The sequence below is a fragment of the Ylistrum balloti genome, unplaced genomic scaffold, assembly GCF_031769215.1.
Source record: "Ylistrum balloti isolate Yb309-2 unplaced genomic scaffold, AGI_CSIRO_Ybal_v1 Utg370076, whole genome shotgun sequence".
Taxonomy (NCBI): Eukaryota; Metazoa; Mollusca; class Bivalvia; order Pectinida; family Pectinidae; genus Ylistrum; species Ylistrum balloti.
The window spans coordinates 715,171-733,368 of record NW_026782115.1 but is presented as its reverse complement, the minus strand read 5'-3'; the positions used below and the strand labels follow the sequence as shown (position 1 = coordinate 733,368).

The window sequence follows — 18,198 nt, the reverse complement described above, 5'->3', positions numbered from 1 at the left end:
GTGTGACTAGCAGGATTCCGACACTTAGCATTCATGTAAAAACTCTTATATCGACAGTCGATACGTGTCAGAAATTGAACAAAAACACACATGTACAAGTGGAGGGGGCCTTTTAATACAGATTTAGAATTAGAAACAGTGGAGCCAAATAACGAATTAAACTGCATCATATTCGTAATAGTCTCGTTATACTGACACCATTTGTCAGTATAACTTCGTCAATTGACCTCTGATCGAACACAGGCGTAAGAGCGTTATTTTTTTTCTTTTTTATTTTCAGGGAGAAAATTAAAAAAAAACAACACAAAAATGGAATATAAAAAAATAGTATCAGTTGTTTCACAATCTTTGCTGTATAAAATTCATATTTAACATGTATGTTGTATTCTGCACCAATAAGTATGTAGTTAAGCCAATTTATGTTACACACCAATAAATGTAACAAACCTGACAACAAATCTATTATAGAATGCAATCATTTGTCAGTCGTTACTTCTCCGCCGAAATATCAGCATTGCAAAATGATTTGGCTCTGCTCGTACCGCGGTCGGATTGAGAAGGATAGTGCGGTTACGTACAATTCAACACGCCACACGCGTTTCACTGAACCCGAAAAGAGTCAGTAGTATTTAACATGTTTCACAGCTGTTCACAAAATAATTTACGTTTATTTTCAAAAGTTATTTTTTTCTGTATGTATATGAATATGTTTAACAAAGTGAACAAATAACTTGAACATGTTTTATCGAGATTGCTTATAAATCATATTTTTTATGTTTATAATAATTAAAAATGACATTTTGATTCTTTCGACAACTGAATTTGATTTTATGAGTTCAATATCAGTGAAGTAAAATAATTTGTTACAAATTGAGACGTATCTCTGTATTAAAAGCATTTAATAAAGTTTTAATTATGTATAAATCTAGGACGCCATATTAATTCCATATAGAAGACGTACCTGTGGTTGACAGATAAAGTAAAATAAGTGAAGCCTGAATTGATGTTGTACTGAACTGACTATTGGTACCCAGGTTCATACATCACCAGGTATATTATCATCAGTAGGGGTCTGTAAATGAATAGTCCATACGGGCTCTTAAACAGTAGAAACCCTATACTCTAACACAAGCATGGTAATTACATATATATCAAAGTCTGGAGTAAGCTTCTACCGTACTATGCCGACTGTACTGAATAGTTCCGTTTTGACCTCTGTTTAACATCCAACATAAAAGCAATGCTGACGATAGAACACGTAATGCACGTACAAAGGGCACACGAGTGGATAACACGTTTTAATACAAACGCAGAATTAGATGAATCTATTTATTGTTTAATTTACTATATCCTATTGTAATTTAAAAGATACTATTCACTTGTGTGTCTTTTGTGCGATGCAAAATAGTAGAACTGGATACAATGCTAAAATTTTGCTTTCTTTTATACTGCGAAATGATTATTTTTTGTGTGGGTTTATTTCAGTTGATTTCGTGTGTACTTTTAAACCACGAATTCATATGTCGGCGAACTGTTAATATTAAAATAAGAATGATGATGTATAGATGTATATCTATTCACGAAATCATGAGTTTACGATTTTTTTTCGAAACCACAAAAATGAAGACCCACGAAGATATATGATTTTACAGTATATTTCAGTATTCTACTGAGTTTTCAAACAGTTTCTTGGCACATCTATTTGGCACCGGCGTGACGAGGTGTGGAGTGCAAGTGTCTATATTATATGTATGTCAAACGTGGCATGGTATTTATTTTTGGGGCATCTTGGTGTATTTTTGGCCCGGTATTACAATAAGATATTAGTGTCAACTATACGATGTATCATATCGTTCTAAATCTTGGCAGTTTCTTATTCGTAACAGCCACGATTACAATGTAACAGCTATGCTGAAAGAGATCCTGACAGGTGCCTTATGACCGGTACTACATGCGTCTGTAAGCTTTATGGATCAGGGCGTTGAACGGCTAAGACATTCGTTTAAGTTCCTTCTAAAACAAAAAATTCTTCAAGTATCGTGTTTCTAGTAACAGAAGATTTGTTTCTGTTGAAATGACGAAATGAGTGAAAAGACGTTTTGACGGATTGTTTATATCAATTAGCCGCGGTCAGCCACTGAATCAAGCTCAATTCAAATAGCCGATGCTTTTGAAGAAGTTATTAGTGTTTGTAAACAAGAGAAGAGTGGAATGCTACACCCTACTATAGACCTAGTTTGTCCAGATGTGCTAGTATGCAAGTTTTGTGTAGTCGGAACCCGGTGTTGAACCATGCGCGTGAATGGCGCGTGGATGGTTTTCACATTCCTGTTCCGACCTCCTGCTTGGTTTTGGAGAGTTAATTGATCGAGGTGTATTGGAATTGTTTAAAGTATAATGTCAAAGATGAGAGGCATTCCGCGGGCAGCTGCCATCAGGAAACTCTGTAGCCGAGTATTATATATAGTTGAAGAGCTAAGCGGCCGTTGCAGTATTGAACGTGCATAGTGTAGTACACGTGTGTGCATGCATGGTATACCAGATTGGCAGAGATTTGGCTCAAGAATTTGACGAAGTTTAAGCCAAAACTTAAAACCGATCTCATTCCGTGACACAGAATGGCAGTTAGCAGGGATTTCCGCAGTGAAAAGGAAAGAAGATATTTGTATTTTGCGGACTGATTGGGATTCTCTTGCTAAAAGAGACACATTTCGTTGGTTTTACTTCCAGGTTCATTTAAGTGCGCTTGCCATAAAAAAATTATAAAAATGGGACAAAAGGTCGGGAAGAAAGGCGTGGAGAAAGGCCTTGAACATTACAAAGAACAACTGTTTGAGGAAGCTGCTATGGAATTCCTCAATGTCCTGAAAAAAACGAATAAAACGGAAAAATCCGCGGACAAGTTCGTTATATACGGATATCTCTGTACAATTTATTACGACACAGGAAAATACCGCGACATTTTACGATATGCAGACCATCAGATTGACATAGCAAATAGTTTAAAAGATTCCTGTATGAAAGCGGAAGCATTCTTTAATCTAGCTCGTGGGAATGAGCGACTTTCGCTGTTTGATAAAGCTGTTTTATTTTGTAAAGAAAGCATAACCGTCAACTCTAAACATTCGAACATTCTTGGATACTCTCATTTATGCCTAGGGAACGCTTATTTCGGATTGAGTGATTTTTGTAATTGCTGTAAAAATATTGATCTCAGTTTGGCAATCGCTCGACAGACGAAAGACAAGCGCTTAGATATATTGGCGAACGCAAGTTTTGGTACATTGTTCACAGCTCTGAGAGATTATGACACCGCTCTCTACTACTTCGAGCGTGCTCTGGACACTTTACACGGACAGAATGACACGGACAATTTGGACCAATATCAGCGCCTCCTGGAGGTGTGTCTGGCTGTCCCCTACTTCCGCAAAGGGAGGCAAAACGACGCCATGGAAACATGTGAGGTAGGTCCTGTTCTAACAGTAAGAAGAAAATAAAGCTCGCGAAGAGCACGTTTGTTACTTTATATGTACTTTACGAAGATTTTTTTTGGGTTGCAATTTCCAGTATTAAAAAAAGTATTGTAAAGCAAATATACTGATAAAAACATACAGCTTGAACGCTCTTCAGCATCGCTTTATAGTCGCGCAAACAACGTTTCACTAGATTTTATCAAAGCGTTTGATGAAAACTCTAACATTAAAGAAATAATCGGCAAACTTTGCAAATAGAACACAGAATAAAACTGTTCACACATCCCGTTTGAACATGAGTGTTCATCTAACTTTAGCACATGAAAACAAAATCCGGATCTTTAATATGCTATATAACAGTAGCCGGCACTGTCTGATTATCACTTAACTGCAGATTTATGTCGCTCTGTTTATATATATGTACCTATGTTTCTGAATAACGATACCATTTATCAGAACTCCAAACATTAAGCAGATATGCCAACCGTTTAACAATCCTTAAGATATGCTATCAAATAGCCCTGTGTTTATCTGTCCAGTGTACGACAGTTATCGCTCATACAGGATACAGATATCTGCCCGCGATAGAACAGGAATCTGTTCCATTATTAGTTTTGTCTTTTCTTAGCAATAAACCATTCGGTCGAGGATTTTAAAAAACTAAAAATGTTTAGAAAAAAGACAAACATGACAAAATGTCAGCTGAGATGAAAGGAAAAATATCTGTATGCTGTTTTGTTTTAAGTCTTGGCCGGTTATATGTGTTTACTGAAAGGGGGTATAGTGTTAGTGAGCGACTGGTTTTGTACATATGGAGTCATGAAGCACCGCCGTTGACAACACCAGGGAAAGGGTTAGTGTGTTTGTTCCTTAAAAAGTAGGAACATACATAACATACTGTCGTCACCAGAACAACTTAAAGGTTTTTTCTCGGCGTTGGTCGAGTGTTTTAGGCGTCTCATTGTCTTTATCATTAGCCCTACACCTCTAAGTCACGGGTTCGAGGTCTATAATGGGCAGTCTCCAGGTTTTCCTCCAGAAACGCCGACTTTCCTTCGCCACCCAAATCTGGCACGCCCTGAAATGACCCCGACTGTTAAAAGGAAGTAAAGCAACATTAAACCAAACAAATTATTTTCGATCGATTTACAAAAAGTAGGGTGCTCAATATATAGGTATGTGAATACATACACTGGTTCTTTTTAACTGGTTCCCGACTAACATGTGGAAAAAGTTCCGACAGTGTTTCTGAATAATGGACTACGGTCGAAATGTTTAAAATGTCAATCATAACCTAAGATTAATCTTCAATCACGTGATGACAGTTTATCCATCAGTGAATACAAGTATTTTGCACCGTGAGAGTTTTTTTTATACACTGACCAACACTGATACCTATTTTGGGTCCGATTTATGCAATTATGAATGGAGTACGTATATTCACTTACAACCTAATGTATACACATGGTCTTAAATGTCTGCAGTTTGTTTTACATATTTGCTTACGAAGTTTCCAAAATATACAAGTTCTACGATATACCGGTATAAACATCCTACACATATCATCTGATTTCAGCAATTTTACTTTGTTCTTACATGTTTAAACACAGCTACATGACAATGAAAGGGAAAAAGTCGCCAATGAAAGGTTTACACTGTGCATTTAGTGGTTGTGGAGGCGGATTGTGACTTGATATATGTTATGTAGTCTACGGTAGGGAACTCCCCGCTGTTTCTTGTAATCAATGCCTCCATCCTTATCAAGAATATCTCACATTTACTCCGAGAATTTCACCAATGTTTGTTTGACCTATATTCAAAATTTGAAATACATGTAGGGCAAATTACTGTGTTACGCTACGCTAACCTAGTCCTTCAGTGACACGTAAAAAGGATTAGTAATTAGAACAGTTCGGAAAGGTTACTAGGATATGGGATAATAAGGGCAGGCGTTAAAGCTGGGGAGTCTATTACGAGAAGTGAAAGTGATATACATTCTCCCTTACTTTCAGAAGTTCAATTTGCAAACTGTACAGACTATCAGTTATCTCCTTGGAAATTTGTCGGTATTTCAGGAGGTCTACACCAGAGTGTATTCTTACAGATACTGCTAAATTTCCAAAACTTTCAAATATTTATTCTGTTTTTTTTTTTTTTTTTTTGAAATTTATTCATTATTTTAATACATGTAAACAAAATTTCATATAAATTCTATTTTAATTTAACAGCATGTGGTCAAATTCCTATTAGTGAATAAATGTAATGGATCAGAACGCAAATAGCTCAACTTCAATCGTTGGAAGACCTCTTTAGTGGTTTGTAACCTCTTAAAGCCCTACGCTTTACAAAAAGTACATTCCGGCAGCCTGTAATGCATTTTTATGTCTACTTACAATAACTACTAAGTATTAAAGGCAATCATAAGTGATGTAGCTAATTGGACCTAAGACACCGCTACTAAGATACTTAAGCAATAGAAGACACTGACCAGTGGTCACTTTGCTAGACTAGCTCCTCCCTCTAGATATTTTAGTATGTGAAAAATGAAATAAATCTGAAACTGTTTGTTTCTTGGATATTTCTGAGTATAAGTTTAAGTTATTAAGAGCATACAACGACAAAATTCGTCAAATAAACACAGGGACTAGTAACCTGATTACTATTATGGCATAAACTACCTAGCATGGCGTTCAGGAAGTAGAAGCGTCTCCTATTCCATCGGCGACAACCATTCCCAAATGAGAACCAATTAACATATAGAAAGCTTCAAGCATATTTAAGATTTTAAAACACAAGAAAGAAATTCAGCTATGAAATCGTTATGACGACCTTTAAACTTTCTCGTGGCTTTTATCAAACTGTAACGTTCCAAATCGTCTGTTGGGACTTTTTGCGATCATGGAGGAATGAAGAAATTCCAAATATGTCAAATCAGCTACAACATGTAAAGACCTTAGATTTGGGAGCAGGATTCAAAAAAGGAAATTGAAATCATCACATATTTCATACAGCTTGTTGAAATCCTGTCCTTGTTGATAGTGTTACGTGAAATAGCCTGTTATGTCATTTCTCCAAGTTGGTCGGACTATCTCCTAATAAACATATTTAATTAATCTAATTGTTCATTGAAAAACAAGACAAACGAAATGTATATTCACTAGAGTAATTAAGCAGCTTGGCAAGGTCTATGTTATCTGTTTGAATGATTCTTCGAATAATTTCAATCACATTTGTATGTAAAACAAGTCAGCAAAGAGAGGGTTAGTCTCCATGTAAACTTACATCACTATTATGTTGGGAAATGAAGCAACACCGATATTGAAAAAAAAGAACAAAAAGGAGGAGACTTTGTTTAGTTATTGATATTTACATTGTTCTAATTGCCACAGTAACGATGTAAAGATGATGATGAACGCATCTTAGACACTGAACTGATCACATAACATCACGCTTAATGATTTTACCGAGCTATGAAATCTATCTGCTAATTATGTAGATAATAATACATCGGTTATCGTTCTTCAATTCCACAACCACCAGTCATCGAAACTATGAACTAAGATGGTACAAAAGTGAATTTTTTATACAGTAGAGTCAAACAATGAATTGAACTGCATCATACAGCTGTTTCGTCCTTCTAAGACTCGTCAGTGATGCCAAGGGCTAGATTTTGAAGCCTATGAGTCGATTGAGGAAAATCTAATGTGATCGAAAAGAACGTGAAAATCAAGGCGGAGAATTGCACTAGCGCAATAATTAAATAAATTTCGTAATTTTTATTTTATCAGATAATTTTGGAACAACGTCGTGGACATGTGTATAGTCGGTTTAGTGCCACTATTTGAATGAATAAAAATATGGCGTGCAGGTTATAGCAAGTTTCAAGGCTTTATGTCCACCAGCAGGGTCTACGAACTGCTTCTAGTGAAATTTTAAAACTGATATGACTCAACTTTTTACCTTCAAATTACATTGGATTGCGGACTGATCACTAATCCCACTATAAAGACATTAGAATTGGTTAATCTAAATTAATTTTCTTTCTACCTCAATAGACAGGATGTTATTCAACTCTCCGGGCATCAATCAATAGTTTTAGTTGTTACGTAAAATAGCAGTTTAGCATGTTTTGATATGCTGACGACAAGATGAACTTTGACCGAAAGGGCATTTCACGCACTCGTGGAAATAAGAACGTACAATAAGTAGTTAACGGTTGTTTTTGTAATAATTTGACATGTATTTGGATTTCTACCCCTCCCTCTACCAGTAAAGTTCTTTTGATGATAACCAGTTTATTTCTGATTGTAATTTGTAGTGAATTACAATATTTCTGGAATGGTCAGTTTTGCGTATATAAACAAAACATACTTGGGTACAGAGCAGATCTATTCAACTCCATGATATTTTTTATTGTCGTAGAAGAAAGTCTCACAAACTCGTGGTTGTTGTGTAGCGTGTTTCTTTCTCTCTCGTTCGCTATGTTGAAAACGTTACAAAAACCCACTAAAACTCGTGTAAAAGAACAACCATATACCACAACCACGCGTTGTTTAATCTCTCGGGGAACAATCACTTTTTCAACGGACACTTAAAATATTATAACATATAATCAACCGTTTCGGTATTTAGACTAAAGAAACTAAACGCATTTAAATTACAACACTTCATGCTTTAAACGGATTATTATCTATCAATTTAGGAACTGTTTCTCGCTTTCATGCATTATTGAAGGTTGCAAAGATTTCCTTTACTGATACTCTCATAATAATATGAAAAAAGAATATTTTAAATACCGTTTAAAATTCCATGTTTTTCTTTACTTTTAACACAACCGGGACTTACCCGACCTATGGAAATGTAATCATAACGAGTATCTACAAAGCCATCTTGCATCTCCATCGGAAAGCATCCATTTTAAACGATGAAATTTCAGTTATTCAGATATCCGTGTTGAAAAGTTTACAAAAGACATATTTGTATAATCAATTTGACAGGTACTGTTAATATTTGATAATTTGTTAATTACTCATTGTCAAAGAGAAAATTTAAGAAATAAAATATGATTTCGAATTTGAACCCCTATCAGAGAAGAAAACTTTAGAAAAGTTAGAATATCAGAATAGAACAATTTGATGAGTGATGACATCAAAAAAAAAATAGGACAATTGATAGAAATTCATTAAAATACCGCTGATAACGGAATAAAGGCGATAACGAGACGATATGCATCCTAAATACTCTTTATTAATCTGTTCTGGGGACGGCATGTGGCGCCCGACGTAACCATACATTCTCAGGTGCTTGTGCTAGCCCGCGCTAACATACACATGAGTGATGAGGCCATTACTGGGGTAGAGGCCACGCCCTGTCTAGAGCCATAGGTCTTTACGCGTGAAATTGCACGTAACGATTTTTTTCGTGGGCTCTTGTTAAAAAAAAACCCACTTAAGATTAGCCTCGTTAGTGAAAACCAAAGACGCGTTGACTGCAGATTTTAAGCGATATTTCAGAAGTAAGGAAAATGGTACACTATCGAAATACTGAAACATGAAACAGAATTCTACATACGTTCGTTATCCGTCTGTGTTATTTAAGTAAGTTCAATATCAGTTTGATACTATGCGTATATATTCAATGCTGTTGCATATCATTACTTTCAAATCTCCATTTTTAAAGAAGAAATACTTTTTTAAGAAAATCAATGTTTCATGTCTATTGTGTTGCTATCGTAATTGAGTTCCCAGATGTACATAACACTTTGTGTTTTGACCCAGTGCCACCGATTCAAGTCAACCTCATCTTAATGGTGATCCAGAAATCGGAAATAGGGCGCGACATTATACCGGATAATATTCATCTTACCCTCAATGTTATTTGACCTGTTATCGACATCTAATCATGCGTGTCATCTGAAATATTATGTGTATATTCTTTGCAAGTTACGGATGAAATGTGAACGTTTCTTCTGTGATGTAGGAATTCGCGTCTGAACGTGAAATACCAGCGGTGGTAATAGGGCGCTGCGGTATGACTCGGCGCTAAGTATAGGCAGCTATAATAAGAAACACCTATGAAATAACTGAGATAAGTACACTTCACACGAGTGAAAATCTTTAATTTACAAAAGATACAATAATCCCAATTCTCTCAGCTTGAGATATTTAACTTTGTTACCTATTCCTGCTTGTGTTTGAGTGATTATAACATGAAGTGTTAGGATTGTATAACATCTTGGAACAATTACTATTCCGGGCGCTTATTTGTTCAAACTGTACAAGCGTATTATGAATTATTGACAGAATTAAAAAAAAAAAACTTACTAATTTTTATTTATTTCTTTAAACACATATGTAAACAATTTCATACTAACCATACACATTTTAAACCTATATATATATATATATACGTATTTTAAGTTAGCAGTTTTCCATGAAAACATTTCAGCTGAAAGGCGTTAAATAATTTACTATTTAACATAAACCACATAAGTACTTGTATCGAATGTAAGAACTGCTATATGTTAGAAAGAAATGTAAACTTTTATTTTATAACAAGAAACCGTTTCTCATTACATGTCGTGCGAGGCGACCAACATATTGTGGATAATTTTTTGGATATTTTCTGTTTATGGAGGATCCAAGAAAAGGGTCTGTTGTATTTCACTACATGTTCGTATGTTGTGACTAAAAAGGGGTCCACCTGCAGAATAGAAGGTTTCTATCATTTAGTCAGATCTTCTTCTAGGGTGCGGGGGCATTGCGGGGACCAAACTCAATCTGCAACTCCCTTTACAACACCTCATATCTTAATAGCCTCCTATCTTTACCCTTCTTACTATTTCCTTGTTTTATTTCCAACACTCAGTGTCCCTCTAGACCCCCGTTCACTGTTGAACCTGGTTATTGCGAAGACGTTAAACCACGTCAATAGTTGAAAATATTTCTAGAACACATAATGTACATATAAAATATATTTGTATCAGCAAGTTATCACAACAAGCTAGAAAACAAGTAATGTCAGTTACAATTTCGCAGCTACGAAACAGCAGTGGGTAACATATTCTTTTGATAGAGATGGTATGCAGGACAATACTGACAATGAAATGACAGTAACATTGCCGAAGTGCGTGAGAAGGCTGGCATGATAAAGAAAAATTCATACAAGGAAAACTTGTTTTGATGTTAATGTTTAACCCTTGAGCCTTTAAAAGACATGGAAATACTTTACCCTGTACGTTGTGAGAACTAGGGTCGACAGAGACGATAAAAAATAACACGTCTGATTGTCTTAGAGTGCCAAACATGACACGTTCACGCCCTCGCACCAGGCATTCCTTCTGTATCACCAGAGAATACAGATATGCGGATCATGACACTTTGTCTGATATTATGTAATATCCATATACACCTCTATTACGCCCAACATAAAAATCTAAATGGTTAACATGTGGAGAGACTTCTGATGTCACATAGCACCACAAGAAAGTAATCTTTATATGTTATTTAGAATCACAGAGAAGACGAAAAAAAATGCTTTCGTCAACAAGATTAATCTTTTTTATGCGCGAGTAATAAAAAACTTGTGTGTGTCATTATATAATATAACTACTGTGTAGGCCGTTTTTCGATGGTTCACATTTTCGTGGTTTAGAGAGGTATTTTTTGCGCGGAAGTGGATGAATGCTTTCTTGTTATGTTCACATTCAAGGTAGCACGATTTTTACAGTATTTGTGTGATCGCTTGACGTATAGAACCAGCAATCTATAATACAACAAAGAAAATACAGACATGTTAACGGGATCATAATTCAAATACAAAGGTTCCGGAAGGTTACGCATTTTCTAGTCCTTCTGGCACACCCTGCTCTTGTTTTATCATCATTACTTTATATCACAAGCGGCTTCCTCTAAATAACTTATTTAGCTTTTGTTATTATCAATTAGTAAAAGTATAACGAACAATCATAAGACAGATATTGAAATAATATATATATAAATTAATCATTTCATTACCATTGTAATTCTAAATCAGATGAATCTTTCAAAGACGCAGCGAATAAAAGCAGATCCACTCAATAAGAGTTAATTCCCAAAATAAAGATATAATGTGTAATTGTGTTCCGTTGCGAGAGAAATGTGTGGTTGTATTACTCATATCCTTCTGATTGTAGTATCTCTATTGCACTCTTTACCCTAAACGTTTTATCCTCCAGGATGCCTTGAAGATGGCTATGCAGTGTAAAGATCGTCCAGTTCAGGCAAAGTGTCTATTTACATTCGCCGAGATTCATCGAACGCGGAAGGATACGGAGGTAAAAAACTGGTAATCATCACAGGCGGAGTAATCTAAACAATTTATATCTAAAGTAGTCACGAACATCTAGATGAGGTCAACTGGGGTAATACTTAAGCTATTTAAACATGTAGTTTGTTTATAAACGTACATATACTTCAAATTCAAACAATTCTATTTATATCCCTCTCTTCCGCAGAGCCACTTTACGTAAAATAAATAGGCCTTGATAGATTTAGCCAAGAGAAATAACTAGCATATCACAGGTCCATTGCCGATGTACATATCAACGATTTATCCTCTATGTATCTATCCTATACAAACTGTATTGGGCGGGGGATAGCTTATCACAACCTTAATGAAAGAAGGGTTTTATGATCCGGACTATTGCGCCGAGGAACGGTCTGGATATTAAAAAGCCAATGTAATGTGTGAAACAAACCGGTGGGAAAATTACTCTAGAAAGGGAGGTTGTTACTTTTGATGTCTTTAAGTGAAGGAAACTGCAAATCTATCACGTGTATTATGTTCCTTATGCCAATTTACCAGGAATGTGTAGTAATTACTTCTGGAATCTCTAACCTGCCTTGAGAGCGGTCATCTAACGCTTCATTATTCCAATCGTTTGTTGTAAAGATACATGATCAATATCATATGAAGATAATACTATAAAATAACCTAGAGAACTTTTAACCAAAAGCATTCTTTACACAACAATACTTAATAGTAAGTGGAAGTAAAACAAAACTGTTGTCAGCTTAAAAGCAAACACTGCTTCTTCTGTCGATTTGGGGCCCCATTTATAGTTGTTTGTCTCTGCTGTTTACTGGGGTCAGTGTTTGTAATCATTTCATGAAGGCGTAACGTTGAAAGCATTGTGTATATCGGGAGGGGTTTATCTTAAATCTAAAAATTTAATCTAAAATTGTAGAATCTAAAAACTGGGAAATAAAACGAGCATTTTAAAATATCTCTTGAAGGTTTTCTCTTAAGTTCCAGATTTATAATATGATTATAATGTGATAATATCAATATAATGTTATAATGCTCTGCCAGGGCCTTATGTACCACGAGGCAAAAAGTGGATAGGTAACATGTAAATTGATTAATTTTCTTGTATTAATTTCGTGGGTTCTTTTTTCCACGAATTATATCCATGAACTGTTAAAATTACTATAAGGAGATGTATAGAGCTATTTCTATCCTCGAAATAAAGTGCCCACGCAATGGAGATTATTTTAACCACAGAAATTAAGTCCCGTAGAAATGTACAGCATCAGAACTTATGAACACAGTGAAAAAAATGATTAACATTCTTTACCAGAACAAATATTATATAGTCTGTGCTTTTATTTTACCCAGCGAGCTAATCCCCGCTACGAGTCAGCCTACTCTATCTACACAGAGATTGGCGACAGGTACGGGCAGATGGAGGCATTACGCGGGATGGCAAAATCGACCACACTATCTGGAGATACCCAACAGGTCTGCATAATGTTATAGTTCAATAGGTCAAGGTAATATCAAATTGGGTCGGGTTCTTTGTGGTCAGCATCATGCCAATGTTTTATTGTTATCACCAACAATATATTTTGATACTTCGATGTCAAATCTGAAAAACAAAGCACTATTATGTATTACTAAGGTCAAGGTAACTCAAATCAAGGTTAAAGTCGTAACTGTTATCTGTTTTGAAAGGATATTTGCGTATCACGTACATATAGCTAAGGTCTAGGTCAGTCAAGGTCATGACAAAGAGAGAGAAACAAAGAAAGAATAACATCAGGTTTCATGTATCAGGTATATATAGCTAAGGTCAAGGTCATGACATAGAGAAAGAATAACATCAATTTATACAACGAAGTTCAAGGGTTTACCGTAGAGGACAAAAGCAAGTGATTATGTAATAGAAAAGTTGTAAAGGTCATGAATACATACCACAGAAGTATAATAAACAGTTTATCTTGAATAGGGATATAATGATATAAAGCAAACTGGGTTTCAGTACTTATTCAGAGATAAAGGGAATTGGAAAGCTTCTTATCAGTTTATAATTTATTTCATTTGAAGGCAATAATGTCGTTGACGCATTCAAACGTAGATCCAAAGACTACATTGACTTCAAGAAGCCGATAAGACGAGATGTACCTGTAGCGTGTAGCATATATATATATGATGTACAGTTATACAATAAAACCAAACTGATTTATTGCCATATAACGATAATAGTTTTCACTAATCTGCCACTTCCTGATTTCATAGCTTATCACAATATAAATGACGCACGACACAATTACGTCACTACGATGTTAGAAAACAGTCGACATGGTTTCGTTGTATAAGTATTATTATTATCACTTTAGTGCTAACAAGTATAAAGCTTGAATTGTTCTGTGACAAAATAAAGTAAATGACGTTTTCATTTCTAACAGAAGTTGTGATGAAATATGTCTACATGAAAGATATATATGTTAAGGCTATACGGTTCATTCCATATTTGTCCAGGAACATTTTAGACTTGGCGTCTTATCCATGTGCCATGGTCAACAGGTGCGTCATATCATCAACAATTTGTATAGATTGATTAGAATTACATCGATGACATTTAAAAGTTTGTGAAATGAATTGGTTTTATCTGACCAGGCTTTGGAACTCTACCAGCGAGCTTTGGACCTATCAGAATCTATTGGGAACAAGGTAAGAAAACAAATCACGTGAGATTAGCGATAATTGATAATCAATCTAGCAAGTGACCTAAGGTATAGAATTATTATTCACACTTTTCCCTCCACTACGATAACGTAGCTGTGAATGTTGGTATTTACATTTCTCTTAGATTAACTGATATTTCATCTGACTTTCACATTTCTCGGACATTATCCCCAGATTAAATAATGTTTCATCTAGTTTATCAGTTGATATATTGAAAGGTTGATTGCAAACCATTTGTAAGCAAACATACTCTGCATTCTGAAAATGTATTGACTAGCGTTGAATTTGAAAATTTTAACTCCTGTACACTACGTTTATCTCGTGTAGCAAAGATAAGCTTTAATATTCATAAATTTATCATTTTCATCAAACATATTGATGTAAAGCACTCAATATGGTAGGATTAGAGACGAGCATGCTATTTTTAGAACCATTTCCCCACATACGCTACGCATATTTCTAATGGCTACTGGATAATGGGAAGGTTAGAAAAGATTTGCCTAGTTCGTAAAAGACGAAACATATGAGCAAGCTTCCAGTGGAAGTAAATTAAATTGCTACCTTAGTCCTCAACGTACCTTCTTCTCTCTCCTTTGATTTTTTATTGAGATTATTCAAGGAAGGTATGTAAAGTAAAACTTCTTAAACAACAACAAACCACTTTACTCGTACATCTGAGGTATCAGCATAAAACACGTATATAGAACTAGTAACTGTTGTAACAATCACGAGATCGGGAATGGTTCAAGTAAGGGTAAGCATGGTAGAACAATGAGATAAACTCTCAATATGATGTTCATTGTTTTCCCGAACTGCATCGGAAATGAGGTCATGAGTAGATATGCCGTAACGGGCAACAGCAGTTCATAATTTTGTTACAGGATTGTGAGGGATTCCGTGGTACATTTTGTCGTAAAAATCTCAGCAACCCGTCGTATTATATATCGTCATGTGTTTTAATTCATCAGTCTTCTCGGGTATTTTTTCTTACCAGCAGTAAACCAAAGTGTCCGTCTGTATGTACAATTGCGGTTGAGAAGACCACTTAAATTAGACTTGATAGTAATATGCTTCTGTTACTGGTATTCATGGTGACAAAAAAGTACACGAATATATGAAATACATCATCAGTGTCACTTTTGAACGCCCTAAAGTCAGGGGACATCTTTATGCTATAAAATCTGAATCAATCAGTTGAGGTTTGATTTGTAGATTAAACAGAAATCCTTGACTTTCGATCACAATTTATTTCGTGCTTTTGAGCTGCAGATATTGTTTGTTTCATATCACATTATGTTTGTATTCGTGTGTTGCAGTACGGGACCATGCAGTGTAATGTAGCATTAGCGAATCTATACAGCGATGATGACAACCAATCTATGGCTGACACCTACCGCAGCGCCGCAAGAACTCTAGTGGAGCAGATGGAACTCTTTTGTGGTGTTTGTGGTGAGACAATGGGTCAAATTCCAGAGGAGTTATATCCCTTACCATGCGGCCATTTGATACATAACAGGTAAACTTGCATCCATTACTAAAATAAATATGCATTGCAAGATCCGGACGTAACTGTCTCTGAATTTTAATTTTACAATTTTGGTTTTTTTCGCAGGTGTGGACCCCACCTGGCTCGATACACCTGGGGAAGGAAAGGCACACGTAGACCATGCCCCTCGTGTCGTGTCAAGTCATCTGGTAACCCTATCCTGGAATTATAGAGTGTCACCAGAAAGTGCTCTAGTGTTAGCAGTCGGGGATTACCATACACTTGCAGACACTTTACCGGAGTTTAAGATCTTTCATCAAAGAGTTGATATATTGTATCGTTATTTGCGGTAAAGTCATTTCGTTTAATAAACGGATTAACATTATTCTGGTGCATGAAACATCCCTGAAATCAGCATTAATGAAAGCGTTATCTTGGAACTACCGAAAAAGTCATGAAATCCATGCTTGTCATATGGTCTACATTCATATCTCGAAGATGTGATACTAAGTGCAACAACACCAGAAAGAAGAAGACGGTGGTGATATTAATTACTTTGAACATTAATAATGAAGTGTTGTAGTAAACATAAGGACATTTTATGGAGTAATGTTGAGTACATTGAAGAAGTGGTACTTTGTGATACTTCAAAGGGGCCATCACACAGACAAAGTGAACATATGCATCTTACATAATTAATCAAGACAATTCTGTACGGTTGAGGACTACATCATTACCAATCTTAAAGTAGAAGCTCTCCAACTTGCTTCAATCTCATATGTCACAGACAGATTCAACAATGTGTTCCAGTTAGCAACAAAAACGGGTTTACCAATTAATTTCATTGTTCATTATAGAGAGAAGCGTCCTAGCATGCTCCTTTTAATAAGTCAAAAATGTCCTCTGACAATTTCTAGGCAATGCTTACATTTCTGTTGGAACAGCCATATGGAATCATGGAGGTAATTATTGAATTTATCAAATAATTTAACAAAACGTGTCGATAGTTTTTGACACAACTTTCAGTAAGGACAATAACCATAATAACATAGTATTATTACTCAAATTAGTGTATATAGATCTGGTAAGGAAGTTAGCATGGCGATTATTGAACAAAGTAACAATAAGCACGTTAATAATATGTTAACAGCATCCCCCCATTTCAGTTCAGTACTAATCTGGAGGACCAATAAATTATTTTGAAATTACTAACATTCTGTAGCTATACCTCGGATCATATTGCAAGTAAATTCTTTCAACATTGGACAATGGGAAATGAAAAGTTAATTAAAGAAAACTATATGTTTTTACCTAACTGAAAATATTTCTATATCTTCATTTTAAATATTTTTACATATGATTACCAATAATCGACATTTGTTTACTGATTTGTTTAAACTGTAACAGGAAGTCAACCTCAACGGCAAAAATGTTAAGTTTCGCCTGATATTGAAATCACTATAGAAACGAAAAAAAAAAGAGAAGAAAATCTGCATTTACATACATATCTTGTCCCCCCATTTTTTTGTCTTATTTTGACCACTTTGCCAAACAGGAGGAAGTTCAAATGCAGCGAAAGTTTCTCAGTATGTTAGTCATTTTGCTGTAAATTGCTATTACTCGGTAATATATAAGCATATAGCAGGAGAGGAGAAAAGAATATATACACAGCATAGAAAAGTATAAAAACCTAGGCAATATATTTGTAGCTTATCGTTGTCTAGATTATATTTTGGTCAATTCTCTCATTTAAAACATTCCAAAGTGATAAATCGTATTGTTCCCACATTTGACGTTGTGTTGTATTCCCAGATGTTTCGTAAATACTAAATATTGTCTATAAATTTACTCTTACATGGAACAAATGAATGCATAATGCGTATTATACGCTGATATCAAAATGTATATTTTATGTAAAGTGATATAATAAAATTACATTATTTTCATTTTTGATGTGTGTGTAATTATGTGTTGCACGCTATTGCATAAATATCATTTATTTAAGTTTTGAAGTGTTGAATTTGCCTTTACATTCTGGACTTCACTTTATCATTTAGGACCTATTATAAATAATACAGCTAGTTACTGATTATTATCCTCATTATTTATTTGTTTTGTACGTTTTGTTGATTAGAATATCAAAAAGCATAAATGTATTCAGTTGGCGGCCATTTATTCAATTTATTTATTTATACCATCCTCATATTAAGCGGCAAATGTCAGGAAAATGAG

General features: G+C 35.1%; 1 protein-coding gene across 1 annotated transcript; it reads left to right on the top strand.

The window, feature by feature from the left end:
- The first annotated feature begins 2,065 nt into the window (after positions 1 to 2,065).
- Positions 2,066 to 17,873, top strand: LOC132549711 (43 kDa receptor-associated protein of the synapse-like). The gene is made up of 6 exons (XM_060213666.1): positions 2,066 to 3,464; positions 11,689 to 11,787; positions 13,131 to 13,253; positions 14,412 to 14,465; positions 15,797 to 15,996; positions 16,093 to 17,873. The coding sequence occupies exons 1-6, from the start codon at positions 2,769 to 2,771 to the stop codon at positions 16,196 to 16,198; spliced, it is 1,278 nt and encodes a 425-aa protein (XP_060069649.1). The 5' UTR covers positions 2,066 to 2,768; the 3' UTR covers positions 16,199 to 17,873.
- The last annotated feature ends 325 nt before the right edge of the window (positions 17,874 to 18,198 follow it).